Source organism: Penicillium samsonianum, assembly GCF_028829775.1.
Source record: "Penicillium samsonianum strain IBT 33392 chromosome Unknown utg000004l_segment0_segment0, whole genome shotgun sequence".
Lineage (NCBI taxonomy): Eukaryota > Fungi > Ascomycota > Eurotiomycetes > Eurotiales > Aspergillaceae > Penicillium > Penicillium samsonianum.
The window spans coordinates 3013390-3038694 of record NW_026643262.1 but is presented as its reverse complement, the minus strand read 5'-3'; the positions used below and the strand labels follow the sequence as shown (position 1 = coordinate 3038694).

General features: G+C 50.2%; 8 protein-coding genes across 8 annotated transcripts; 4 read left to right on the top strand and 4 right to left on the bottom strand.

The window, feature by feature from the left end:
• Positions 1–211: 211 nt before the first annotated feature.
• Positions 212–2455, top strand: N7471_008060 (DNA-(apurinic or apyrimidinic site) lyase APN2; the record flags this gene model as incomplete). The annotated part of the gene is made up of 6 exons (XM_057280779.1): positions 212–239; positions 300–312; positions 365–410; positions 463–595; positions 645–1420; positions 1472–2455. The coding sequence occupies 6 exons, from the start codon at positions 212–214 to the stop codon at positions 2453–2455; spliced, it is 1980 nt and encodes a 659-aa protein (XP_057135039.1).
• Positions 2456–4023: 1568 nt separating this feature from the next.
• On the top strand, positions 4024–5043 carry N7471_008059 (Mating type protein; the record flags this gene model as incomplete). Its single annotated transcript, XM_057280778.1, has 2 exons — positions 4024–4363; positions 4412–5043. 2 exons carry the CDS (start codon positions 4024–4026, stop codon positions 5041–5043), a joined length of 972 nt encoding a protein of 323 aa, XP_057135038.1.
• Positions 5044–6217: 1174 nt separating this feature from the next.
• N7471_008058 (putative cytoskeleton assembly control protein Sla2) lies at positions 6218–10087 on the bottom strand (the record flags this gene model as incomplete). Its single annotated transcript, XM_057280777.1, has 12 exons — positions 6218–6304; positions 6369–7583; positions 7641–7790; positions 7842–8887; positions 8949–9133; positions 9190–9247; positions 9303–9383; positions 9476–9633; positions 9712–9787; positions 9887–9904; positions 9977–10023; positions 10080–10087. 12 exons carry the CDS (start codon positions 10085–10087, stop codon positions 6218–6220), a joined length of 3129 nt encoding a protein of 1042 aa, XP_057135037.1.
• Positions 10088–10565: 478 nt separating this feature from the next.
• N7471_008057 (SMP domain-containing protein) lies at positions 10566–13647 on the bottom strand (the record flags this gene model as incomplete). The annotated part of the gene is made up of 2 exons (XM_057280776.1): positions 10566–13098; positions 13178–13647. 2 exons carry the CDS (start codon positions 13645–13647, stop codon positions 10566–10568), a joined length of 3003 nt encoding a protein of 1000 aa, XP_057135036.1.
• Positions 13648–14556: 909 nt separating this feature from the next.
• N7471_008056 (trans-hexaprenyltranstransferase) lies at positions 14557–15965 on the bottom strand (the record flags this gene model as incomplete). The annotated part of the gene is made up of 2 exons (XM_057280775.1): positions 14557–14718; positions 14784–15965. 2 exons carry the CDS (start codon positions 15963–15965, stop codon positions 14557–14559), a joined length of 1344 nt encoding a protein of 447 aa, XP_057135035.1.
• A 556-nt stretch (positions 15966–16521) lies between these two features.
• N7471_008055 (proteasome regulatory particle lid subunit RPN3) lies at positions 16522–18592 on the bottom strand (the record flags this gene model as incomplete). The annotated part of the gene is made up of 4 exons (XM_057280774.1): positions 16522–16665; positions 16738–18032; positions 18109–18237; positions 18304–18592. 4 exons carry the CDS (start codon positions 18590–18592, stop codon positions 16522–16524), a joined length of 1857 nt encoding a protein of 618 aa, XP_057135034.1.
• A 546-nt stretch (positions 18593–19138) lies between these two features.
• On the top strand, positions 19139–19987 carry N7471_008054 (uncharacterized protein; the record flags this gene model as incomplete). The annotated part of the gene is made up of 3 exons (XM_057280773.1): positions 19139–19203; positions 19259–19624; positions 19678–19987. The coding sequence occupies 3 exons, from the start codon at positions 19139–19141 to the stop codon at positions 19985–19987; spliced, it is 741 nt and encodes a 246-aa protein (XP_057135033.1).
• Positions 19988–22990: 3003 nt separating this feature from the next.
• N7471_008053 (putative transcription initiation factor TFIID subunit 12) lies at positions 22991–24926 on the top strand (the record flags this gene model as incomplete). The annotated part of the gene is made up of 2 exons (XM_057280772.1): positions 22991–24604; positions 24672–24926. 2 exons carry the CDS (start codon positions 22991–22993, stop codon positions 24924–24926), a joined length of 1869 nt encoding a protein of 622 aa, XP_057135032.1.
• Between the last annotated feature and the right edge of the window lie 379 nt (positions 24927–25305).

Below are 25305 nucleotides of genomic sequence, written 5' to 3'. Positions count from 1 at the left end.
TCAAGACCGATTCAAGTCACGTGACTATTTTGGGATATGTATGGACGTCGGGATGCACGCACGCTTCTCCCGCAACCCGTGACCTAGATTCAACAACTAGACGAGGTTCTGGTCCTTGGTTGACTCGACTTTTTCCATTTTACCTTGACCTCTCTTGATCACTTGCATCGCAGGAAATGCCGCGTCGTTCCCTGATACACTAGCATCCAACATGGGATTCCGCATCACCACATGGAATGGTAAGTTCTATCTGGATTGTTGAGGACAATTGGAGTGATGAATGTATACTCACTTTCTAGTAAATGGTATACGGTATGGACCAAAACCTGCTAGTTGAACAGTTCAACACTAATATAGCAAAAAGAAACCCGTTCTCGTATGAGCCATGGAGAGGAAAGCGCACATTTGAGGTAAGTGCGTATCCTCCCATTCTCCAGTAAGCCGAGCTTATTTGGTCCAAAGTCCATGTTTGATATACTGGAGGCGGATATTGTAATTCTCCAAGAAACCAAGATTCAGCGAAAAGACCTCCGCGATGACATGGTCTTGGTTCCAGGATGGGACTGTTATTTCAGTCTCCCTCGAGTCAAAAAAGGCAAGCTACTACTCTAAGGTTATCTATACAGAACACTTACAGTTTTTAGGATACTCGGGTGTTGTGATTTACACGCGCAATGCCACATGTTCTCCAATAAGGGCAGAAGAGGGCATTACTGGAGTTCTCTGCCCACCGAAATCCTCAATACCTTTCTGCTGTCTCCCAGAAGAGCAGCAGATTGGTGGATATCCAACATCCGATCAGCTTTCAAGGCCCGCTATGAATCCTGAAGGGCCTGGCTCGGAAGAGGAGCAAGAGGATGTGAGCTCGGTGCCCGACACCACAATAGATGCACCAACCCTTGACTCCGAAGGGCGCTGCGTCATTCTGGAGTTTCCTGCATTTGTTCTCATTGGTGTCTATTGCCCTGCTTATCGGGATGAGAGTCGGGATACCTTCCGCATGGACTTTCTCAATGCCCTTGATTCTCGAATCCGCAACCTGACCGCAATGGGGAAGAATGTGGTCATGGCTGGGGATATCAATATTTCGAAGCAGAGCATTGATGCCGCTCATGGAATTGAGGCCATACGAAAAGGGACGATGACAGAGGAGGAATTTATATCTGCCCCTTCCCGACGTCTATTCAACCACTTGATATCGGATGGGGTGGTTATTGGCGAACGTGACAAAGGCAGGGAAGATCCTGTCCTCTTTGATGTCTGCAGGTCATTCCATCCAGATCGTACAGGCATGTACACATGCTGGGATCAGAAGCTCAATGCTCGACCAGGGAATTACGGCTCAAGGATTGACTATGTGTTGTGCAGCTTGGATATGCAGAACTGGTTCTCCGACTCGAATATTCAAGAAGGATTGATGGTATGGGCTTCTCTCCTTTGTGTTGTGAATCATTGATTAACTGCTTTATAGGGATCAGACCACTGTCCTGTATATGCTGTCATCAAGGAGTCTGTAAATCAGCCTGGAGGCGAAGTAAACATTCGGGACATTCTCAACCCACCGGGAATGTTCAACTGTGGCAAGCGTCAACAAGAATACTCAAACGAGTGCGCATTGCCCGCTTCGGGGCGTTTGCTCCCTGAATTCGACGTTGATAAGCGCAGAAGCATCAAGGACATGTTCGCTCGCAAACCAGCCAGCACTCCGTCGGGGTCGGTGGAGCTAAATGCTACAATGGCTCACATGCCCACGACTCAAGTCACGGAATCTACAATCATGCACACAGCCTTCCGATCCACCGACTCGGCCAAAACGGGTTCTGCGCCTATTACTGAGAGAAACCAACCCCCTCAGACTATTTCTCGTAAACGCGCCCAGCCTCTACCCACCACATTCGCGAAGCGCTCTAAGTCCGCCGTATCGACGTCTTCCGGGGGCTCTGCGGCAGGCCAAAAGACGTTATCGGGCTTCTTCAAGCCAAAAGCCTTCAACGTATATGAAGCTACCCAGCCACCTATGGCTTTACCGGGACCCTCGACACCATCACTCAACCCCGAACCACCAGAAAAACCACAAGAGAAAGGAAAATCCCCAGAAATCAATCTGCAACCTCCGGGGTTTCAAGAAGAAATCACAAGCAAGGAGGCTGACACTTTTATTGAATGGCCGACGGCCAGCAAGTTCATTGACGACTCAATAATCGACCCGATTGTCAGCAAGGAGGATTGGTCAAAACTTTTTACCAAGAAGCCCGTTCCACCGTGCGATGGACACCAAGAGCCGTGTATCAGCTTGACCACGAAGAAACCCGGAATGAACCGCGGCCGCTCCTTTTGGATTTGTCCCCGGCCATTGGGACCCAGTGGAGAAAAAGAAAAGGGTACGCAATGGCGGTGTCCTACTTTCATCTGGGCCAGTGACTGGAACTCACCGGTTGCGACGCAGGAGCACTAAAATACATGTCCTAGGAAGGGAATATTCCTCGGTAGTGAACAAGCTTGCTGTGCATTCTACAGCCGAGTATCAATTCAATTGTTATTCCTCATATCTATACCCTCGTTGTAAATTCAGTGGGGTTAATTGGACACTGAGAGCTCCGGACAATCCAAATATGATACTTTCCAAGATTAGACGTACGCATACATGACTAATAAAGACTGCTTCTGATCCATCCATGGATTTCCCCTTGTCTTAACAGAACACGTCTATTAACGAGCAAGGCACTTTGTAACGCTATTTAAGAGGGTGTCATATGCCCAAACAGCAGCCTGTAGCGGGAAATAAATAGCCCAAATTTCACTGGAGACTTCTGGGTCCTTGGCTGCCTTAGGTTTGAAGCACTCGACGTTTGCCTTCTGCCATTCCCCCCCCCCCCCCCCCGGTTCCATTTTTGGATTAGGCACCAGTTTCTTTGTCCTTATCGTCCCCTTTGTTTCTTTTGGCTTTGTTTCTTTTTATTCATTGATTTATGTTTTGATTGGGTGTGTTTGGTTTTCTCTGTTTTGATTTCTTTGTTTGATTTCCCTATTTGTTTCTTTGTTTGGTTTTCTTGTTTTGTTTTCATATAGGTATGTATTGGTCGGGCGCTCGTTTGTTTGCTTTGTTTACCTTCTGTTGCTATGGGGATTTTCAAGTAAAGATACATCTTGGGTAGGTACCTTGTCGACACTCAGCGGACGGAATTGTGTCTCAAGTTTCCTCTCATGTTAATCATAGTCTCTATAATTATTCCATAAAGCTGAGATTCTCTATACAGTCAAAAACAGACTCACTATTTTGAAACTATTTTGTGTAAACTTTGATATGTTTTAAGGTTACCTGTGGGTGCGGGCGCTAACCCCCGGATCTGCAGTGCCACGTGGTGAAATTGGGAAGATCCACTTACCTGACCTATGTATATACATAGGTACATATGCCGTAGAACAGATCTAGCACAGATCGAAACCATATTCTAGAATTATTGTAGTATAGTAAGTATTGGATAGAGAAGCTATATATTTATCGAGCAATATGCGGTTACGATCCAAATGGCCAGTCTAAACATACAGATATACTATAGTGTATGACCTCGTTGTCGAAATGGTACTTGACGCCGAGGTAACTTTTCCCGTAGTCTTATCCCTCCATAATTGACTTTCTTTGTTCTATTGGTACTATTCCTAACAAAGAAGTCTCCCCTGGGATGAGACATCGTGATTGGTGTTGCTATACAAACAAAGAAAACACATGTTTGTCACCTGCCTCTGTGATTGGTGTTGCCGCTAAACAAAGAAATCACCCACCTCGTCACCGACCTTATTCTATAATGTCAGCTCCTCCAGGGCTGTATTTGTTTACCTCCCACCTTGTTTCTTCTCTTCTTTCTTCTCTCTCCTCTCTCCACCCTCCTTTCTTTTTCTTTCACCCCACACCTTGTTCTTCACAGACATTCTCTTCACTCTGAATCCTTACTACATTGTTCAACATGTCTACCCCTCCTGCTCTTCCGGTCCCCCCGGGAGGTGCCCCCTACCCACCTTGAGATGCTTTTCTTTCGATACGTCGAAACCTTGCCCTTCCGACACGCCATTAGGGTGCTGGAACGTTGGCCCGAGAATTCTCCCGCGGGAGAATATGCAGCTCAAGTTCTACGCGAGCTTCCTGCAAACTACTTCCAGCAGCCTAGACTATTGCCCACCGGACCACGCTTTGTCTATGCGAATGGTGCACTGGAACTGAAACGTATTGACCAAGAGTTGCCCATGCAACAACTCCACCCAGATTCGACCACCGGATGTGTTGGAGGTGTGATGCAGAATGTACTCTCGGCCCCCTTGGAGCAACGGCGTCTGCGCCCTCTGAACAGCTTCATGGTATTCAGAAGTAAGTAGCACCTTCGTGACCATTGATTCGCTTCTTACAGTATTTTAGGTTTCTGCGCTCCCATGTTCCCTGGAATCCCTCAGAAAGTGAAGTCGATGGCCATCAGCGAAATGTGGCAAGACGATACCTTGAAATCCTACTGGGCTATCCTCGCCAAGGCGTACACCATTATTCGCGATCATTTCCATGTCGACACTCCTTCACTCTCTGCCTTTGTTGAGCTTTGTCTGCCTTTGATGGGTTTTCTGTCTCGTCAGCAGTATCTCACCATGTCCGGTTGGCATGTCCAGCCCATGGGAAACAGCCTCAGTTTGCGCAAGATCAACTCATCAACTTTGACAAATTTCAACCCTCCAATGATCTCTGTTGACCAAGTCGTGAAGCACTGCACCGACAACAACTACGCCCAGAAACGTGACGAGGAGTGGGATAAGCACATCGTCGAAACTGGAGCCGTGTTCGCCGTGGAGCCATTGTTTCGAGCCACCATTCCGGAACCCCAGAACTGGGTACTCGATGACATGCCTCAGTGGCCAATTGAAGAATTTGAGGTTGATGAGATGTACTCTGCCCTTGACACCGAGCACGATCATGGGCTTCCTGTCATCTATGATCCAAACAAACCTCCTTCTTACTCTACTACCATGGAACGTCTCGATCGACTCTTGGGGAACAACTAGAGCTCTCAAGTGTCTGCTCGTCCCTACCGTTTTCTCAACCTCGACTTGGTCCAGCGATACTCGATATGACCACCGTCCACAAATCATGATCAACAATTCCATTACTTTGTCTATCTCCTTTCGCTGACCTGTCGCCCACGAGGATACATGGAACATTTTCACAAATCAGATTCACGTTTTCTTTTTCACCTACAACTCAAAAACACCAAAAAAAATTGAAAACAAAAACTTCGGAAAAAATAGTTACCTACTTTCGCATGTCGCACACAATTCTCCTGTACTATTAGCTACTTGTTTCTCGCCGAGTTTTTTCGGCTTTTAATTCTTCTGTATCCGCTCATGACAAGTTCTCAGGAACTGGGCTGACTGGCTTTCTTTCCCACGGGGTTTTCCAGACGCTCTTTTTCTGCAACGTGAGCTTTTTTATGTACTTTAAATTGCAATTCAATTAGTGATTTTGCGCAAACTTCTTTGTCTCTTGTAGCATGTAGAATCGTAAATAAAGATGTTGTAGTAACTCATCTCGAGGATACGGTCGCATGTTTTTGCATCATGGGTATTCAATGAGATACTTCGACAACCAACCATTCCTACAAGTCCCTTGTTTTCCAGATTACGAGCCAGAGATTCCCAATACCTCACTCAGAATCTCATTGGGCCTCTATATCATTTTTATCTCGAAGCCCCGACCACACAGCGACACCCAGACACTCGATTCTTTGTCTTCGTGCATGAGATGACGTCTCGATACTCTTTGCGACAGCCGCCGCTAGTCGGCTCCACCCGCAGATCGGCAGCACGACCCATGGTTCCACCAGTCGGGTATGGAGACAAGGCTTGGCATGAAGCGTCGAGCAAGGGACATGCCGGAAACGAGCCGTGCATGTCCGACCGTGCGACCGTGCGACCGTGCGCTCTACAGGGTTTTCTATTGGAGCCAGAACATGGACACGGATGCAGGGGAGTGGATCTACGCAATACGATGATTCAGGGAACTAGGTAAGTTGCTTGCATTCGCTATGGGAAATCAAAACAAGAGACTAACTACGGGGTTGGGGAGAAGCGCCCAGCCCGAAGAACGCGAAGTGCGACACGGACGAAACAAAACTCCTCGGAATTGGGATGCGGAATATACACAGACAGCCAAGAGCGAAAGATACATGCGACGATTTCCCTAATCCTCCTGGTATGAGATCTTGCGCATTTCGCCCAGACGCTGGCGGGCGCGAGCGAGACCGTTCTCGAGTTGGAGGATTTCGACCTGTTGGGAGGATACATTTTAGCATTGAATGGATGGGATATAAGGGTAAGGGGACGTCACATACCTGCTGCTCCATCTCGCGGACCTTGAATTCGTGCGAGCTCAACTTTCCATAATCCTCTCCGTCGTCGCCGTCACGGTTCTTCTCCTTAATGATGTCCTGCACCTGTCGCACGAGGGCACGGCAAGCAGCACCAACAGCCTTGCTGGCGGTCTCCAGACGGTCCTGGGTCTTGCTCATGAATGTTGCCTTGACACGACTGGCTGCGACAAGCTGGGCAGTGCTGGCTGCAACGTCGTTGGAGGCGACGATAAGTTGCTCTGGTGAGTTACGGCCCGAGATTACCCCGTCGGCAGTCTCGATCAATGTGTTGGTCGAAGAGGCCACTGCTTTGGCGGCAGAGATCAAGCCCTCCGTCCAGCGGTTGTTCTTCTTGTAGAAGGCAGTACGAGACGAGCTTCCACGGCCTTCACGAACAATCTCCTGCTGCGTCTCTGTGGCGGCCTTGATCAGCTCCGAGATTGCGTTGGTGACGGCAATGGCGGCAGCAAGGATGACGTCGTTGATGCGCAGCTCGTAGGTTGAGTATCCATCACGGGGTTTGTTCTTCAGCTTGGCCAGACGCTGGGCAGCTGCGTCAATGGCATCGGCGGCCTTGAGTAGTTCCTGGTCGACAAGGTCACCCAGATCACCACTGGTGCTGATCTTGGTATTCTTTGGAGCGAAGGAGTCAACCAGCTTCGACAGCGCCTGCAGATCACGCTGGACTTCGAGGTTGTTGTTGATAACAACATCAGTCTTCTGCAGTGGTTCCAGACCTTCGAGACGGAACGACTGCAAGCCACGGAAGAACCGCACGGTCGCCTGAGCAGACTTGCGCGCAGCATTAACCAGGTGATCGGAGCTTTTGTCGTCGGTGGCGAAGCGGATGAGACCCTTGGTGTTGCTCAACACATCCGAGACAGATCCAGAGAAGATGGACACTGTGCGGATAATCTCGGCATGGGGACTATTGGGGCCATCGGCGACAAAGTTGTTGAAAGCTGTTGAGAACTCGGTGGCAGAAGCCGACGCCTTTTCAATCTGCGAAAGAACATACGGAGGAGAGGCATTTTGGTTACCGGCCTGCATGGACGAGTCCAGTTCATACAGGGCATCGTCGACACGCTGCACACCAGTCTGCAGCACGGAGTCGATAATATCGTTAATCTTGGCGACTGCGCCGTGGAGCACAGTGTCAATCTGGCTGTCCAGCGCATGGTCGACATCGCCTTGGCTCTACAGTGAAATATGGTCAGTATGCAGGTATCGAATGTTGTCAAGGTCACCACTTACCAGTCTCAGCTCCTCCAGTTCCATAAGAGCTTGTTCCATACCAGACTTGTACACCTCAATCTCCTCGTCCTTCTCGCGAAGAGACAGGTCAAGGTCTTCCTGGCGGTCATTGTTGCGACTGGAATGTTCGTCCAATGCGCGCGTTTTAATCTATAAGGTCAGCATGAATCACACATCTAAGCAAGGTGGACAGCTACTCACTCGAAGGGACTCCTCCAGGTCAGCCATCTCGCGGTTATACTTGGACAGCAAGGATGAGATCTCGGTGCCCTTTGAGCGTTCTGCGTTTTCAGCACGCTCAAGAGCCATGCGAAGCTCGCGCTTGACCTTCTCCAAGTCATCCTTGTTGGTTCCCGTCAGACGGTCACGGTCATGCAGAGCACGGTCACGTTCCCGAATCATGTCAGCCATCTCCAAGTTCTTGGTCTTCAGCTCGCGCTCCAGCTTCTCTCGTCGGTCAATTGCCTCTTGTGCGGAGGCTGCCTTGAGCTTGAGGCTCTTTGTGGTCTGCAGAAGATCGAGGTGCTCTTGTCGAAGCTGTGAGTATAGCTTGGCCAATGCCTCGTACTTGGATCGCCAGGTGTTCACCTGCTCCTGTAGGGATCGAATCTGATCGTCCTTTGAGGCATTCTGCAAGTTCAGGTTTGAGTTCAAGTGGTTCATCTGCTCCTCAACCTCTTTGACACGGCGGTCATATTGCTGTAGCATCAGCTGGTCGCGCTCATACTGTGCACGGGCATTAAGGTTCTCCTGCTCCAGCTCTGCCAGCCGACCTTGTGTGTGTGTCTGGTACTGGTCGCGGAGAAGCTGCTCCTGTGCCAATCGCTGCTGTTCCGCCTGCAGACGCTGCTGCTCCTCGAAATCATTCTGGGCTTGCTGTTGGGCCAGGACTTGTTGGCGTTGTTGGTCCTCCCACTGCTGCTGCAAACGTTGTTGCTCCGCCTCGTACTCTTCTTGTTGGCGTTTGGCTTCGTTTGTCCAGAAATCATTGATCGGCTCCGGTTCAGCAGCGACCTTAGGTGGCGGCGAGGGCTGATGTTCCACTTCTCTCGCCGGCCGTCTAGGAAGAGCTGGGCGATCGTCATCTTCGGCAAGCAAACTCGGCGGATCTTGTGGCAACTTCGGGATTGTGATGAGGCCTGTCAGGTAGCGCAGGTTGGAGCACTCATAATAGAACCGAACAAGACGGTGGTGCTGGGCATCATATCGGCCGCGGAGTGGCTCGAGAGCTTCGTCCTCTCCGGTGGCTACAGGAAACATCAGTCAGCGGCCATTGAACGCAATTCCCAATGACCAAGGGCAACATACTTGTGTGCATGGCTCGCAACATGCTGGTAATGAACTTGTAGATTCCATAACTCTCCTGCACAAGTGGCACCAACGCCGAGATCCGGCATTCATTGTTCGTGCCGGACTGGAAGTTCGAGAAGATGAGCTTTTGGAAGGAATCAATTTGATCTTGTAGAGCCATCAAATCGGTGATGGTCTCGTAGCTGTGACTGTCATCAACATCTCTCTCCATTGTCGCAAATATCAGACATGTACGCACCCTTCGTTCGGATCGTTGATCGACTTCAAACTGATGTACTCCTCATATTCAAACAAGCCTGCGATTGTCAGACACCCGCCCTTCACAGAACCGGTCAACCGTGGACGACATACCGTTGAATTCGGGGTGGTTGCGGTGGAAGTTCAGTTTCGCCTCGAGGAAGAAGACGTACTCCCGAATGAGCGGCGCATATCCTATCCAGAACTGTCATTATACCGTCCGTCACATGCATTGCCACTCCTCGAGCAGAGAGCAATTGCGCAGTTGTCCTGCATAGAATCCATACCTCGAACGCCGTCGCCTCCGACTCCTCGCATCAAACTATCAATCCAGTTGGTATGTTGCTGCGCCTCGCGGACAACCATGGGGTGGCCCTCCTGGAGAACCTTGTGTATCGTGATCAGGGCCTTGAAGGTCTGGACTTCATCGGCGAGGACGGGCTGCCTGTGAAGAACGAAGCCGTGTCAGTCATCTCGAGAACAACAGCCCCATTCCATGTCTGCCAGGTATCCCCAAACTTACACTTTCATGCCAGCCCAGAAAGCTGCCGATGACTTGTGGTCCCATGTATAGACGATGCAGCTCCGCACATGTTTCCCTACAGGCGCGGGGGGTGGTCAGTTCAATTCGGACGGGGCAAAGCCGAGGCGGCATCAATCGGTTTGATGGGGGACAATGGAATATGATCAGGACATACGTTTAGGAGCGGTTTCCTCTGTTGGTTGTCAATTGTCAGTTCGTCATGTCCGCTCTCCCGTCTCGGTCTCATCCCCGATTAACGACTTACCGATGCTGGTGGCCTTGCGGATATTGATGGCCAAATCGGCCTCGGTCCTGCGCAATCCCTTATCAGACAAGCATTCTCAAAATTCCGTGTCGGTCTTGCTTACCGACTCATCGTGGCCGTTGGGGTGTGTGCTCAGGGGGGAGGGGAGTGGATGAACGTCGGAAAGGTTTGTCGCGTTGACAAGATCTCGAACCCGGACAGCGCACAGACGCTAGAGATAGGTTGCGCTGACCGGAATAAGCGGATAATTCAGATCGCAAAGCAAAGGGGAATTGGTGAAGCACCGAAAAAGACACACGTGGGAGTTCGAGCAATGACGTTGATGGGGAACGGGAAAGCTGGCGCCTGTCGGGAGTCTTGGCGACGCCTAAGCCGATGCGGGTTTGGGCCACCGCTTGGATTTATACGGCTTTCTTGTTTACGAAGGCTGTCTCGGTCTACGCGTCAAACATATGATGTACAGAGTGCAGGCCAGGCAGCAGGAATAAATGAGGTATTCATCTGGGCCAATCTCAATCTCTACGGTCTGATTGGTCTACTTCGTTCGAAACAACTTAAGATCAACGTGGATATATTGAATATCAAAGGATTAGCTACAAACATGAAGGAGTCTCCTAAGGGACTTGGACTCTGTGCAAGAGAGCGATCGCATGCAGGGATAACCAGCCCGACATGGAGACTCTGTCCAGCACAGCAATATGACCAAGGAATCAAAAAAGTCCAAAGCGCCTCGCCATCCAATTCCACAATTGCATAGATCTATCCGACGTCCTCCGTCCCTCTCCTCTTTCGTGTCGGGGCGAAGGCAACGAGCATTATGGGGAGGGGATTTCCCCCTTCCAATAGATGGCAAGGCCTCATGACTGCCTGGAGTTGAAGAAGGCGCCTGATCAACAGAGCGCAGCGATTCAACAGCAGGCAACTCTTCTTGCTCTTCGGAATCAGCCTCAAGATGTTCAGCCTTCGATGATGTCTCACTCTTGACAGGAGTGGGGGCTATCAGACTTGAGTTTGATTCCGGGTCCCCAGGGGCCGGGCTATTTGGCTCAGATTCTTGGGGTGCCTCCACCACAAGGAGTTCGTCAGTGCCTTGTTCAACACGCACTTCCGGGGCCGTTGGTTTCCTGCGAGGTAAAGGCGATGGTGGGGGCTGTTGGTCTCCCGTCTTGGGGCGTTCGGGCATTGTGTGTGCTGCCACAGGTTTACGCTTGGGTAATGTTCCTGAGTTCCTCTTCAAGGCGTATTTGTCTGGGCGCGGCAAGGGTGTTCCAAGTGGTGGATGCGGATGGCCACGCCCAATCGGTTGGTTGAGCGTGCTTGGAGGAGCCCGCGACGATTCTTGACCGTTATTTGGGTCACCTTTACCAAACACGCTCCAACTCCATTTCTTGGCGGCGGCAGTGGCTTGTCCGAGAGTCATTGGACCGGAAGACCTCTCGTCGGAAGATGTAAAGGTTTTGGTGATGCTTTCAATTGTGCTGCGTCGTGGAGCCGTGTCGCTGGCAACGGACGCTGTGGAACTACCCCGAGAGTTTCTCAAGCTGGAGAAGGACCCGCTCTCCATGCGAGTAGAAGAAGGTCTTTGAATTACACTCTCGTGGGCAAGACCAACGCTGTCAATAGAATCTGCAATCGACGATTCGCGGCTGTGGACCGCATTTTCTGGCATCATAAGGCCACCTGTAGGTGGCGAGGTGCCTGGAGTTCGGAGCGGGGATGTAGGTGGGGACCGGCTTGATATCTCTATCATGGCGCTTGTTGCATGACTCTTTTCTTCGCCTTTGTTCTCCGAAACAAGCTTGTCAACCTTGGCATTGTCCGCTGTGACCACGGGGTCTGCAGCGTGAGAGAAGGTCTGTGACCGAATAGCCCGAGGCAGCGCTGTGCTGTCCGATCTCTCAACGCCAGTGGAAGTTGCAGTGGAACTGTTCGACTGCAGATCCGATAGGGAAGATTTCAGGCCTTTGCGCGGCTTTTTATTGGCCGTTCCAGACTCAGAAAGGACAGGCATGCTCATCGTGCGATCATCCTTGGACTTGAGAACTTCAATGGAATCACTGCTAATGCTCTTCGGGGTGGGCGGAGCTTCGCCTGATTCATCAGGTATCTCTGGTATCTCTACCTGAGCACTCGACTCCGGGGTGTCTCGCTGCCAGATACCACCGCGGAAAGCCTGGTCAAAGGTGTTATGGAAGGGAACGTCGTCCCAGAAAGGCAGAACGATGCTCTCTGCCACTGCTTCACGGATCTTACTCTCGATCGTGCGCAGAATGAGGCTGTATGTGATTTGTTTGGAGCTGACAATGGGTTGGATGTCCATTTCCATCTTCGGCGTGGTTTCGAAAGACATCCAGATGCGATTGCTGGGTGGGGGCTTAAAGCGTACCAACAAATGGCCTTCAAGTTTCTTCAACACAACGGCAAGGACAATGTCAACCTCTCTAGCCTTGAACCGAGGACCCAAATCAATGCGCACAGTCGCCGAGATTTCGACTCGGAAGTTTCCAGTGTATTGCATATCTACTTCCACGCAGCAATTGCCGTCCACCGTCAAGTCCTTCAGTCTTGGGTTGGTGATGAACGGGGCCCCTTCACCCATATCAATCCTCTGTAAGCCGATCTTGCTAATGAAATTGGGTTTGTTGGCGCGAGAGATCTTCTTGACGATCTTGCTCCGCACGAATTCCTCCAACTCAGGTGTCCGGTACATTGCGAGGAACCACCTTCCAAGGAAAGCATTGATCCAACGCGTCTGCAACTGTTCTTCGGAGGAATGCAGGCGCTGAACCAAGGTGACAATATGCTTGGTATCAAACTCCTGGTGCTTGGGCGGGCGATCAGACGAGTCCCACAGCCGGTTTTGATTCTGCAGCATGGCGATATAGAAATCCTCCTTCTCAGACAAGTTTTCAGAGAAGAGATAGAACGGGGGAGTCGGCCCTCCTAGATCCCCCAGCGAAGCCAGTCGCCGAGAGAGGCATATGGCGTTTCTTTTGAGCCACAGCTCTCCTTCCGGGATATCCCCTTCTCCGCCGTATATGGTCACATCGTGGTGAGCAAGCGAAATGACATACCGCACCTCGACCTGATTTACATCATCGTAAAGCATCAAGTGGCCATGTCTGAGCACATGTCATCCAACGTCAGTAATCAGCGCGTAAGTAACAAACAACCTATACATCCAGACGAAGAGAGGCATACCGGAGAACAATGTAAAAGACATTCCGCGCCCGTTTTGTGGTCCTTCCATTCGCCTTGGCCGGCTCGATGCTGGGTGCCTGCTTTCGATCGAACAGACTCCGGTACATAGTCTGGTACACGCTAGGACTTTCGGCCGCAACGACTTCTCCCGCGGGGGTCGTTCTCTCGGGAGGTTTCCCATTCACACCACCGGGAACATATTCACGACAGACAGCAAAGTATCCTGCAGCGACATCTGACTCATGGGTGCGATGGAAATTCTCCGCCAGCTGGTCGGTGCCGGACTTGAGACTAAAGTCGTCATCGGTAGCTTGGCGGACGGGATCGGGCGCTTTCTCGCATGATTGCGGCTGTTGCGGCGCCGATGGAAGGGTCAGGTAGGCGTAGAGGATGATTGAGGACAGAACTAGTGGGATGAAAGTGATTCCACCGAGGGCGTAAACGAAGAGGAAGCTAGCGAGCGAACCCATCGGGAACCAGTCGATCAATGCGGGCGGATCGAAAGCTCCATAGTTTGGGAGACCGACCTCCAACAGCTAAGAAAGAACACGGCAAAGGAAAAGAGACCGGCTCCAGAATAAAACGAGCGAGTTGAGGGACAAAGAATTATAGCGCACAAGAGAGTGAGTTGCAGGGAGTTGCAGCTTCCACAAGCACGGGATGACGGAGGTCTTGGGTACCTCGGCATTACAGGTTGTGTATTTGTATTACAAGCAAGTTACTCCCCTCAGGGAATGTAACCCTGTATTTATATCGTATTTAAGATACATACTGTATCATTACTTGTAGCTCCGTGTGTACCCCGCTTGAATCGACCAGCTGTCAGGAACGTGAAAGCAACCTTAGAAAACAACCTCACCTGTTACTGTCTTAGTCCATTATAATTGCATATGGGGGTAATTTAGCCCAAGCTGGATATTGAAGACTTGAATTCAGCAAATGAGTCAATAATTCTCCTCTTTATGCGGTGCAACAGTGACTTGAAGACCCGCCGATCTTATACCAAAAGCGCGTGATAAGGGCCTCATACCCAAAAATACAGAATCCTGCATTCTAAAGATCACGCTGACGAAGTTTAGCATTGCGATAGACTACCTAGGTATCTTTGCCTTTTACTGAAAGATATCAACATATTTCGACGGCCGTCTTATTCAGGGTTCAGCCAAATACATGTCCATAGAATAAGAACCGGCGTATACAATGTGATGTGAGGAGAGAAGAAAATGTTTCTATTGGTGAAGATCAAAAGTATATATCCAACCATCTAAGACATCTAAGTGTACACAGGCATATATGAAAGAAAAGAAAGTCACCTGAAGAAACAACAAGGGATGGGCAAGCTGAAAGACAAATATGTGTACATGGGAGCGCAATCTCCTCTACTTCCTGCGATTCATGGTCTTCTCGCACATCTCAATCAGACCGGTCTTGGCATCACTGTCTGGGAAATCACTGATGGCGGCAATAGCCTTGTCGGCGTACTCCTGGGCCAGAGCACGGGTCTGCTCAACACCATCGCTGCGGTAAACGAGCTCACGGGCCTAGTGGAATCAAATAGTTAGTATTATCGTACCAAGTAAGACCACGCGCCATTTTGAACACTCACTAGTTGCACATCACCCTCCTTGCGGAACTTCCGTCCGACCAGAGGACCAAGCTCCGGGTTACTCTTCCACGCAAACAAAAGTGGCGCAGTTGCCAATCCAAGCTCCAAGTCTGCACCAACGGGCTTACCCATCTCGGCCTCAGTGACTGTGTAATCCAACATATCATCAACAAGCTGGAAAGCCAGACCCAAGTTGCGGCCATAGGTGTACGAAGCCTCGATAACCTCCGGGGCACTCCGTCCCAGAACCGCAGCAGAACGACAGGACTTGCTGATTAGACTGGCGGTCTTCAGGTAGGTTTTCTGGAGGTAGTAGGCAAGTGTCTCGTCGGTGTAGACGGGTTTCGATTCGTCTTGTGCAGTGTTCTTCAGCTGCATGAACTCGCCCTCCACCAGATTAGCAATTACGGTGGCCATGAGTTCGGTGACCTCGGGGTCACGCAGACGAGCCAGCGCTACCGAGGCACGCCCGAGCAAGAAGTCACCCGCCAGCACGGCCATCTTATTTCCGAACGCTAGATTCGCAGAGCTATTGGCGCGACGTGTCACGGCATTGTCGATAACATCGTCGTGCAGGAGAGATGCTGTGTGGATCAACTCTGTGATCTCGGCCAGCCGCCGTTGTGAAGGTAAGATGTTGTCATCTCCCGCGATATCATATTTGCTCTCGGCATTCGGGGCCACGAGCGGGTTCATTTCTGGGTTGGCGTCTTCGAGGATGGATGGCGCACTGAAGGAAGAATCGACGGGGCTCGGCTTATCCGTATAGGTGTGGTGCTTGCGAGGGTCCAAAGCTGTCGCTTGGGACATGAGGAGGACAAGCATGGGCCGCATGTGCTTGCCCTCGCTATGAGTGTAGTACTTGGCGACCTTGTCCAGCGCTGGGTGACCCGATCCAAGCAATTGTCGGATGTTCTTGGTGAGGAACTTGAGCTCTTTCCCAACCATTCTCAACGGGTCGACGGAGATACCTGGAGGCGCCTTCGGCATACCCTTGAAGATGGCCTGAGCCGCTGACACGGCAGCTCCAAATGGCGAGGCATCCCGCCGGCGTGTCGGGTGGTATTTGCGGGATTGGAGGGCAATATGCGTGAAACGGAGATCATCGCGGAGGCATTGGGAACAGACAGCCGTTCGTGATGAGAGGATCAGCCCGGAGGCCGATGCGGTTCGAGCTCCCATGCTCAATGCGAGGGCTCTTCAATTATAAACGAGAGAATCCAAATTAAACCATAGGAACCCAATCGCAGGAAACGATACCGATTGTGAGGTGTTTGCGGAGTACAAGGACGAACAATCTTGCGGGCGGGAAGATTTCGAGCTCTCTCGGGTCGGCACGGACCCGGTGCTACACAACCATGACTCGACCTGTTAACTATCGACACTTTTGTACATAGGTACCTAAAAAAAAGGATTAAGTGGATAATAATTACAGGGGAAATTACAATTTACAAGCCATTGATCACTCAGATATGACATACGATTCTAATAAAGGTGCGGGGCAAGACATAATTCCAGTATAATGGGCACAGAAGACTGCGCCGGCCATCTTGGTCCTGCATCCTGCACATCCCCCTTCGTACACATCCGAATAAAGAGCCAGAATAAGGAAAACAAATTGCACAATTAACACACGGGTTGAAGAAGGCCGCTACGAGGTAGAGACCCATGCATGGGACCAGTGCGGTAGAGGGAGAAAAAAAATGCTGTATCGATTATGGAACAACCACACTCCTCTTTAAATGGCATCGAAATCACCACCAGCATCTTCATCATCCATGTCTCCCTCCTGGATCTCCTTGGCAAGCTCGCGCTCCCGTTCCCGAGCTTCTTGGGCACTCTTGAGCTCCAGGCGGTGCTGGTTCATGGGGAAACGCATAGCCTACGATCAGATGGGTCAATGTTAGTAAAAGCAAAACAAAATTAAGGTTCAGCGAGAGATAAAATAACATACCTTAACACTCTCATCGTGGAGGGCTAGACAGGCGCGGATACGCTCGTGGAACGCCTCGCCAGGTTCTCTGGTGGCATAGATGTCACCCACTTCCTTGCTCTTCATGAACCCGTGCTCGTGATCAAGCGTGGCCTCGATGACACCGTCCCGAATAGCCTTGGCCACAATGTACTCGGCAGATTCTTCGCTGTCGAGTCCGAGACGAAGGCAAATATCCCGCAGAGAGATACGGGAGTAAGACAACGACATCATGCGAATGCCGGTCTTGATGACGTTCTGTCGCAACCGCAAGATCAAGGTGTATGTGCCATCCTTCCGGAAAGTCTCGCTGTGGGTGTTGACAATGTTGAGGAACCCATCCAGATCAGCAACACTGACTGCCTGAGAAAGCAGCAGATAAGGGTGCATGGCCCGTTCCAGAGCCGGCTGGCGGAAGACTGCGCGGTCAGGAATATCACCCATCAACAGCTCGACAACGACCAACAACTTGTGGGAAGCCTGGTAGAACCCACGAGCAACCTGGCTAGCAGGTGACTTGCGGGTAGCCCCGATCAGATGGCTATGGGCTTCGGTGTACTGCAGCTGGATGGCACGGATGCGGCCGAGGTAGAACATATACCGAGCAATTTGATTGTTAGACGCAGCCACGGGGAATGGGTTGTGCGAGATCAGTAGATCTGCCTGTGAGATATGAGACGTGGACAGGTAGTTGCGAAGCAGCAAGGTCATCACAGTAGCCTGCGTATCGACATCTTTCCGGAGCACAGCCGTGCGCAGCGCCGCCAACAATGGCTGGCGGATAGTGGTAACAGCCGCTGCGGGAGAGGGAGGAAGCGGAGCGACTTGCTCGAAGAAGAGAGAGTAGTAAAAGTACACGCGGGCGGCAAGAGAATCTAGCGTACGGCGGTTCAATGCTCGCAGGCGCTCGATCAAGCTTGTCGAGAACTGGACTCCTTTCTGAATCTCCCGTTGGTCGAACAAGTATATCTGGACAAGAATGGAGAGATATGCATCCACCTCGGCAAGGGTCTCCTTAGCGATGGGCTTCTTATCCGAGTCAACCTCCATCTGCGAGCTAGCTGGGGCATTCTCGAAAGCATTGGTTTGGCCAAGAGCTTCCAACAGGAACGAGGCGGTCGAGCTAGAATCGGAATAGGTTTCCACAATGACTTCGGCGAGGACCTCCGGGGTGAGGTGTTTCCGCATCGACGATATCGATCGAAGAACACGGAGAGTAAATCTGGGGTCGAAGTGGGCAACGGCTCGCTCGAGCAAGGTGAAGTTGGATTTGATGTCTAAACCCATGTCGAACAAACAGGCATTCATAGTTAGAAATTTGGACTTGTTTTGAACAAGGAAGACTAGACAAACCTTGAATCGCCTTGGTTGTCGGGTCGACCTCTGGCTCGGTGTTCTCAACATCACCATCCTCCGCACCTTCCATCGTCACATCCTCCTCCTTATCCTTGCCGGACGATTTGGAACCCTTGGTCGGGGGCACTACAACAGTCATCTTCTCGTTACTTTTGCGGTCCTTGCTGGTGTTGGATGAGGATGTAGGCGCACCTGCCGTATCCTCTCCCATCTCAACATCTTCGGATCCATTCACACCGTTCTCGGTTGACTTCGATCCATTCGTATGCGACTGATCATCCTCTCCCATGTTGCCGTTTGATGCGCCCTTTGCGTCTTTCTTGGTCGGAGCTGACTTGGCCTTGTTGGCGGCGGCGCGAGTAGTAGGCGCCTTGTCTTTCGCACCCGAGCTCTGGGAGTTCGAGTTTGCCTTTTCACCGTTAGCGGATGAAGAAGTGTCGGATTTATTGTTTGATCGCAAAGAACGCCTTTCGGCCGGCATCTTTCTCAAGCTGTCGAGCTTAGCTGGGCAGCCACCAAGCTATCGGAAGAAGTAGGGGGAAGGGCGAGTGAGCACGATATGAAGATAGGAAGCAAAAAAGCAATTTGAAGAGACAAGCTGCCAATATCACGAGTACGATGAAGAAAAACTTGTGCGGACAGATGGATGAAGTGGATGGGTGATGTGATGTCAAGAGATGGGATGAACGGGCGCAAGAGACCAGATGAGCGCTTAGTCAGTGGAGCTTACCGGGGCGGCCTCAACTCGGCACTTTTGCTATCGAAGCTGTTAGAAAGACGACAAAAAGGTATTAGAAAAAATTTCGGCAAAAATAAAAGGAGAACGACATTTAAATCGGAATTAAATTGGCATCATCGTGTTCAGTCAATTCCAGCGTGGCTAGACGTGGTTGCTGATACACAGGCACATTCTGAATTTAATGCCTCAGGCATATCAGCAGCTTTCCTGGAGTAAACAGTGCGGTGCAGTGTAGAGCATTCAACCACTCATCCTTCACGATCCAGAGCTCTCAAAATACCCACAAACATGTCGCTGCTCAATTCTCACCTAGAGCAGATTACGCTCTCTTCCAATGCCATTGCCGATTTGCCGTCAGTGCTTGTGATATCCCTCAACCATGTTGCTTTGACTAACACAACCGTCCAGGTTCCCTCCCCCACGTATTTTCACCACTGCGCTGTTGGGCTCCCACGACATAACAGCCTTGATCCGTGACACTGAAGCCCATGAACGAGCACTCTTCCAGGTGGATCCCTCTACCAAGGCTCATGGACCACAAAGACGCGCCACACGACGCGGGACTATGTTCCCCGCTGAGACTGAAAGGGAGTCAATGGCAAGCCGCATTTATTCAGCGCGGGACAACCGTAACCAGTCTGCAGTGGCAAGAGTACTGGGACACGATATGATGGAAGAGATCAAGCGATCAGCAGGCAGCTCAACTAGAGGACCCCGCGGGGAGGTCAACATTGAAGTGCTTCTTCGAGGCGCCGAGATCCTGTGCAATGTTTAGTGAGTATGATATATCTGATAATACCTCTTGGATTAATCTAACCAGTTCAAAGTCCGGTTGCCGGTGCGCAGGAAAAGATTGCCAACCTTCGCTATCGGCATGAGATGATCAGTGAGTCCATAGCGCAGTTGGAAGGTCGGGTTGCAACGAACACTGCAGAACTAGATCAGATGAGACACTCTTATGGAGATGATGAATATGATTTTTCCCCTGCATCAGTGGCACAACCGGAGATCCCAGAGGTCACTGATGAGGATATTGAGCGAGAGTTGGCCGAAATCCGAGACTTAGAGCGGAGGAAGCGAAGGCTAGAAGAACGGGTTACAGGCATGGATCGAGATCTGGGTGGTTTGATAGGCTGAGCCTTTTTTCCCCCATGACTGTATTCATGCATTCTGGAAGACTTTCTATTGACCTCTTGTCTGCCTCCCTACCCACCAGAAAAGTACACCATGCTTTGTGGACGGATATCTCTGGCTGGATACCACAACTTTCTCTCAATAAAGAGGTTTCCGGGTTGATGACTCGTCACTGGTTTACCCTGCCCTAGTCATGTCTCCAATGGTTATTGGCAACAACAGGGTCTGACAAGTTGTTATAGTCAGCCAGAATAGGCTCTTCGGTGCTTCAGGCTGATGCTCATATTGAGCCTTTGTTCTGAGCAAAGTTTACTGTTGGGCCACTTCCAATTGTCATCAAAAACCCGCCCCACGTCCTGCGTCAAGGTCATCGCCACCAGCGAGCTCTGGTGTCCATATTTTTTGCTTTACGATGGTTATGAATACCAGGATCAAATCCGTTATTCACGATATTACCACTCAGTATCAGCAGGATTACCTACAACATATTACATAGTAGAAACTACGTACAATATGCAGTGGATATTCTTTGTTATTTCGTATGTTGGCTTTCTCGTTCCGTTTTAGGCTCATGCCTTGCCGTTTATTGTGAGTATACTTACATTAGTTAGTGAGAACGTTGCTTAGTGTAATCTATCTTGGTAAATCGGCAATACCACCGATGCCCGCATGCATTATCGAAAGACTCGGAAGTAGTTATCTGTGGATGGCCCCTTTTCACTCTTTATAGAAGATACATGACACATCTGCTTTTCGGGAGTTAAGAGAACAAGAATAGTCGGCCGATTATGCGGTCTTAATGTCTTTTTTATGGTCTTTCCTGGTGTCTTTTTTATAGATTTTCTTCCCCCTTCTCGATCACTCCACGGGCTCTCCAAGAGCCTTCACCTTCTAAGGGAGGACGGGGAACATCGGAGCACAGAAGCTTAACATACTGTCAGAAGCGAATCAGTGGCCACGTATATGCTACTTACTTCTGAACACTATGAAGCTGTTCAGGGGTCGTAGGCGTCGTCGCCGCCTCCCCCTCCTCTATAACTGTTAGAAGCGAATCAATGACCAAGAAGATGCTACTTACTTCGAAAAATCATGAAGCTGTCCGACGTCCGGCCCAATGTATAACCCAACCCCAAACGAGCGGGGGCTTTGGGGAGTTGGGTTATTCTAGGCCGAGTAGATCCGGTTGTCGTCTCCTCTGTGATTCAAGTATCTTTTTCAGATGTCTTTTCAGATGTCTTTTCTTAGTGGTGTGATAGGGCTTATCACTCTATATTACACAAAGCCGGTAAATAGCATAAACTACATAACTAGAGGGCTTTTCTATATACCCATATGTAACCAAGGATAATAATGGAACTTAGACAAAGTCATTTCCAGTCCCCTAGATCGTTCCCCAGGTGAAGAATGAAGCCGTGATCCAGTTTAACATCTAGAATTAGAAATTGACTTCAGATCCGTGGAACGGCATAACCTAAGGCTGAAGTTTCGATATTGTACTTATACTCCTTTTTATACTTACTCAAATTCGTTCTTCTCTTCCTCTTAACTAAACCACAGAGGAGGAGACGACGCCTACGACCTCTTAACAGCTTCATGGTTTTTTTGAAGTAAGTAGCATCTTCGTGGTTATTGATTAGCTTCTTATAGTATTTTAGGCTTCTACGCCCTATATTCCCCGGGATCCCCTAGAAAGTTTAGGCTCGGAGAAGCTTATAGAGTGATCGAAAAGGGGGGGAAACATCTAAAAGAAGACTTCCAAAAGACTCCTAAAAAGACTTGATAAGGCTGTATAAGCAGCCGACTATTCTTGTCGCTTGTGTTATTCTGTGTACATTTGGGGATATTGATCGCCGCTAGGTAAGGGCCTAATAAAAGTAGTTTATGGCTTAGTAGAAATGATTAGAGCCTTAGGTAGAGCTAGGCTAGCTTCCTTTGTATGATCTATATAGTTTAGTCCTAGATATCTCCGCTATCTAGTTCTAATCCTCTTATAAAATCGAAGAGAGTAGCTGCTTAAAGTGTATAGCTTCAACCGAGAAGAAGTTGCTTTATCAAGAAGTTGAATTTTTATGTCTGGAATGGAGCGATATAGGAACTGCTAACAGGAAATCGCTCATCATCCTCCAAGCCAGCAATAACGATGGCTCTCCTGATATCTAAAATGTCTTTTGGTGAAGGCTGCGAACTTAATTTAAACTAGAGTATCTGATTGACTGAACTCTGCAATGTCTTGCTTTGCTTCGAGGTCAGCCATGTTTGTAGCGACAGACGGTCTTCTATATTTCCATCAGCATGCCATCATGTATGTACTTTAAAAATTTAGTTCCACTTAAATGCAACCTTGTGAATAGCAAGCGAAATATAATTATTAAAGCCAGAATGAAAATCGCTTTATACGCTTGTTGAACAGAGAGATGAATCAGTGATCAGGCACGTGATAAATCCGTGCTCCGGCTTAGTCCTCAACTTGACCGCCTTAAAGCGGTAAGCCCCCGGGGCTCGGGGCGTTCAAGGCTTTCTCCAGGCCTTTCTCCGGGGCTCATAGGCCCAAGAGGTTGTAGACTAGGTATATGTCCGTATCAGGAGCAATGTATATGATATCCCACAGCAATACCACATATATTACTTGATCTTAAAAGCCAAAGAATATCACAGGCAATAACAAAATATCCAAACTACCAAACCAAATAATAGAAATACATGAATCTGCGAAACTGTAAATCGACAGAACAATTGGACTCTGTTAAAGGCGGATGCCAAGACCGGAACCTCCATCACCGCCGTCCAAAGTTGTAATCTGCCAAAGCTGAAGTCCATTGCATTCGGACTTGCCTATTCTACCATCTTGTGCGATATCGATATCGTATAGCCTCGCTTAATATCTAGGCAACTGCGACCGGCCATATCTGTAAACACAGACTATTTCGCATCGAATATCCTGTCTTCAACACCTTAACTCCTTGTACCCTCGAATCCCCAGCAGAGCACCAATACATCATTGCAGAGATGGATGGGTCTCAGGGCCAAGTTGGCCAGCCAATGGGTGCCCCGCAGCAGCCACAGCACTCGAACCTCATTCGAACCGATCAAGTGCAGAAGCTACCGCACCTCAGTGACCAGCAGAAGGCCCAGCATACCCAGCTAGTGCGCAGCCTCTGGGATCTGCTGAACACCCGCGATCCACAGACCCACGAATACCAGCAGGCGCATACGAAGCTCTCGCAGCTATCCCAGAACTTGATGAAGGGAATGCGAGTTTTCCAGCAGAACCGACAACAGGCAATGCAGCAACACCAGCACCAGCAGGCAGCGGTGCAGGGACAGCCAGGACAACAGCCACAGCAAGGACAACAGCCACAACCGGTACAGCAAGCTCCTCAGGGAACGCAGGGACCACAGGGACAACCGGTCCAGCGAACGCAATCCAACAACCCACAGACGATCAATCAGCTCATCCCGCAAATTCAAGCCCGGGTCAGCGCGCTTAATTTTTTCCTGCCTCCGAATGTGACTCCCGAGCAGGTGCAGACATGGATACCTGAGGCTCGGTTGCGATATGGTATCGCTCTTCAGAAGCAGGAGGTTGGACGGGCTCGGATGGCTGATCTTCGTTCCTCATATGCTCAGCGGCAGGCTCAGGGCAATATGAGCCAAGAGGAAATGCAAGAATTCAAAAACCGACAGTTGGCGGCTGAAAAGCTTTTCCGAGAGGGTAGCGAGTTCTTGAACAAGTTCAAGGAACAGCAGGAAAGCTTCAAGATTCAATCCCAGCAAAATCCACAGAACCAAGCGATGAATCAGGCAGGACAGGCAAATACGCCTGTTAATTTGAACCAAGCCCCAGTCGCTCCTCCCGTGTCAACTCAAAATGTACCAAACCCCCAGGCAGGAGCGGCAGCAAACCCTATGCAACCAGGGCAACCTCAGCCCCCAGCTCCCCATACTATCAATTCAGCGGTCAACGCAGCGCGCCAAACTGCCATGTCCCCTTCTGCCTCTCAGCCTGGACAACCAGCTTCTGCCCAATCTGCTGGAAACACTCCAGTCCCAATCAGCGCACCACTTCCTCAGGTGCAACGTCCACAGCCACCATCCCAGCAAGGAACTCCAGGAGGGCAAGTCACTTTCAGCCAAAATCCCCATCCTGACGGTTCCACCCCCACACCCCCAGGGCCTCCCCAACAGGTGAATCAAGGCCCACCTCGTCCTCTCTCACACCAAGCTGCTATCTCACAAGCCGCCCAAACCTACACCAACCCCACCCCTCAGCAACAAACAATGAACCAACAGGCCCAGGCCAACCAGCAGGCTCACCCCCAGGGTTATCTTGCCAACCGTCCAGGTGAAGCCTCCACCCGCAACACCAACATGGCAATTCCCAAGAACCTGCACGTCTCAACCCCCGAGCCCGTCTCGATGCCAGGCTCGCGTCCCTCTCTTTCTGGCGGTCCCAGCCACGGTGCCATGGGCATGATGGGCCAGCCCGCGATCCAGAAGCACCCCGGCTACGTCCTGGAAGGTGAAGGCCAGCGCGTTCTGAGCAAGAAAATGCTCGACATCCTCGTTCGCCAGGTCACCGGTGGTGGTGAAGGAGAAATGCTGACTCCAGATGCGGAAGAGGTAAGTTTGTCCCTTTTCAAAGTAAGAGACAAATAAAAAGGAGATCAGAAATGCTAATATTTCCCAGTTCATCCTCCAAATGGCCGACGACTTCGTCGACGAAGTCATCACCCAGGCCTGCCGTCTTGCCAAGCTGCGCCCTTCCTCGACTCTCGAGCTGCGCGATATCCAGCTCGTCCTCGAGCGCAACTACAACATGCGTATCTCCGGATTCTCTACTGATGACCTTCGCACCGTCAAGAAGCCCCAGCCTACCCAGGGCTGGACTCAGAAGATGTCTGCTATCCAGGCTGCCAAGGTCACTCAGGGCAAGAACGAGTAAGATACAGATGCAACCTGCATCACGGCTGCTGTCGCAATCTCGCGCAGATGGTCTGGTCTGCCTTTCTTTTCAATTATGTTGCACAGTACGCTTTGCTTTACGTTTCATGTTCCTTTCTCGGAGGTCAAATTGGGGTGTTTTTTTTCTTCTTTCTTTTTCTGTTTCTATTTTACACTTTCTATTGATTTCTCTTGAGAATATGGCGTCTTCGTGATGAATGGGCAGGTCTTGCGTATCTTTCTTTGCTTATCTTGTTCGGCTCGCGTTCCATCATGGGTGGAATGGGGTCTTTTCAGTGGTCTCTTACTTAGGTCCATATTTGCTTTTTTGCGGCCCGGGTTATGCTGCGCTTGAATAATGAATTGCCTACATGGCTTAT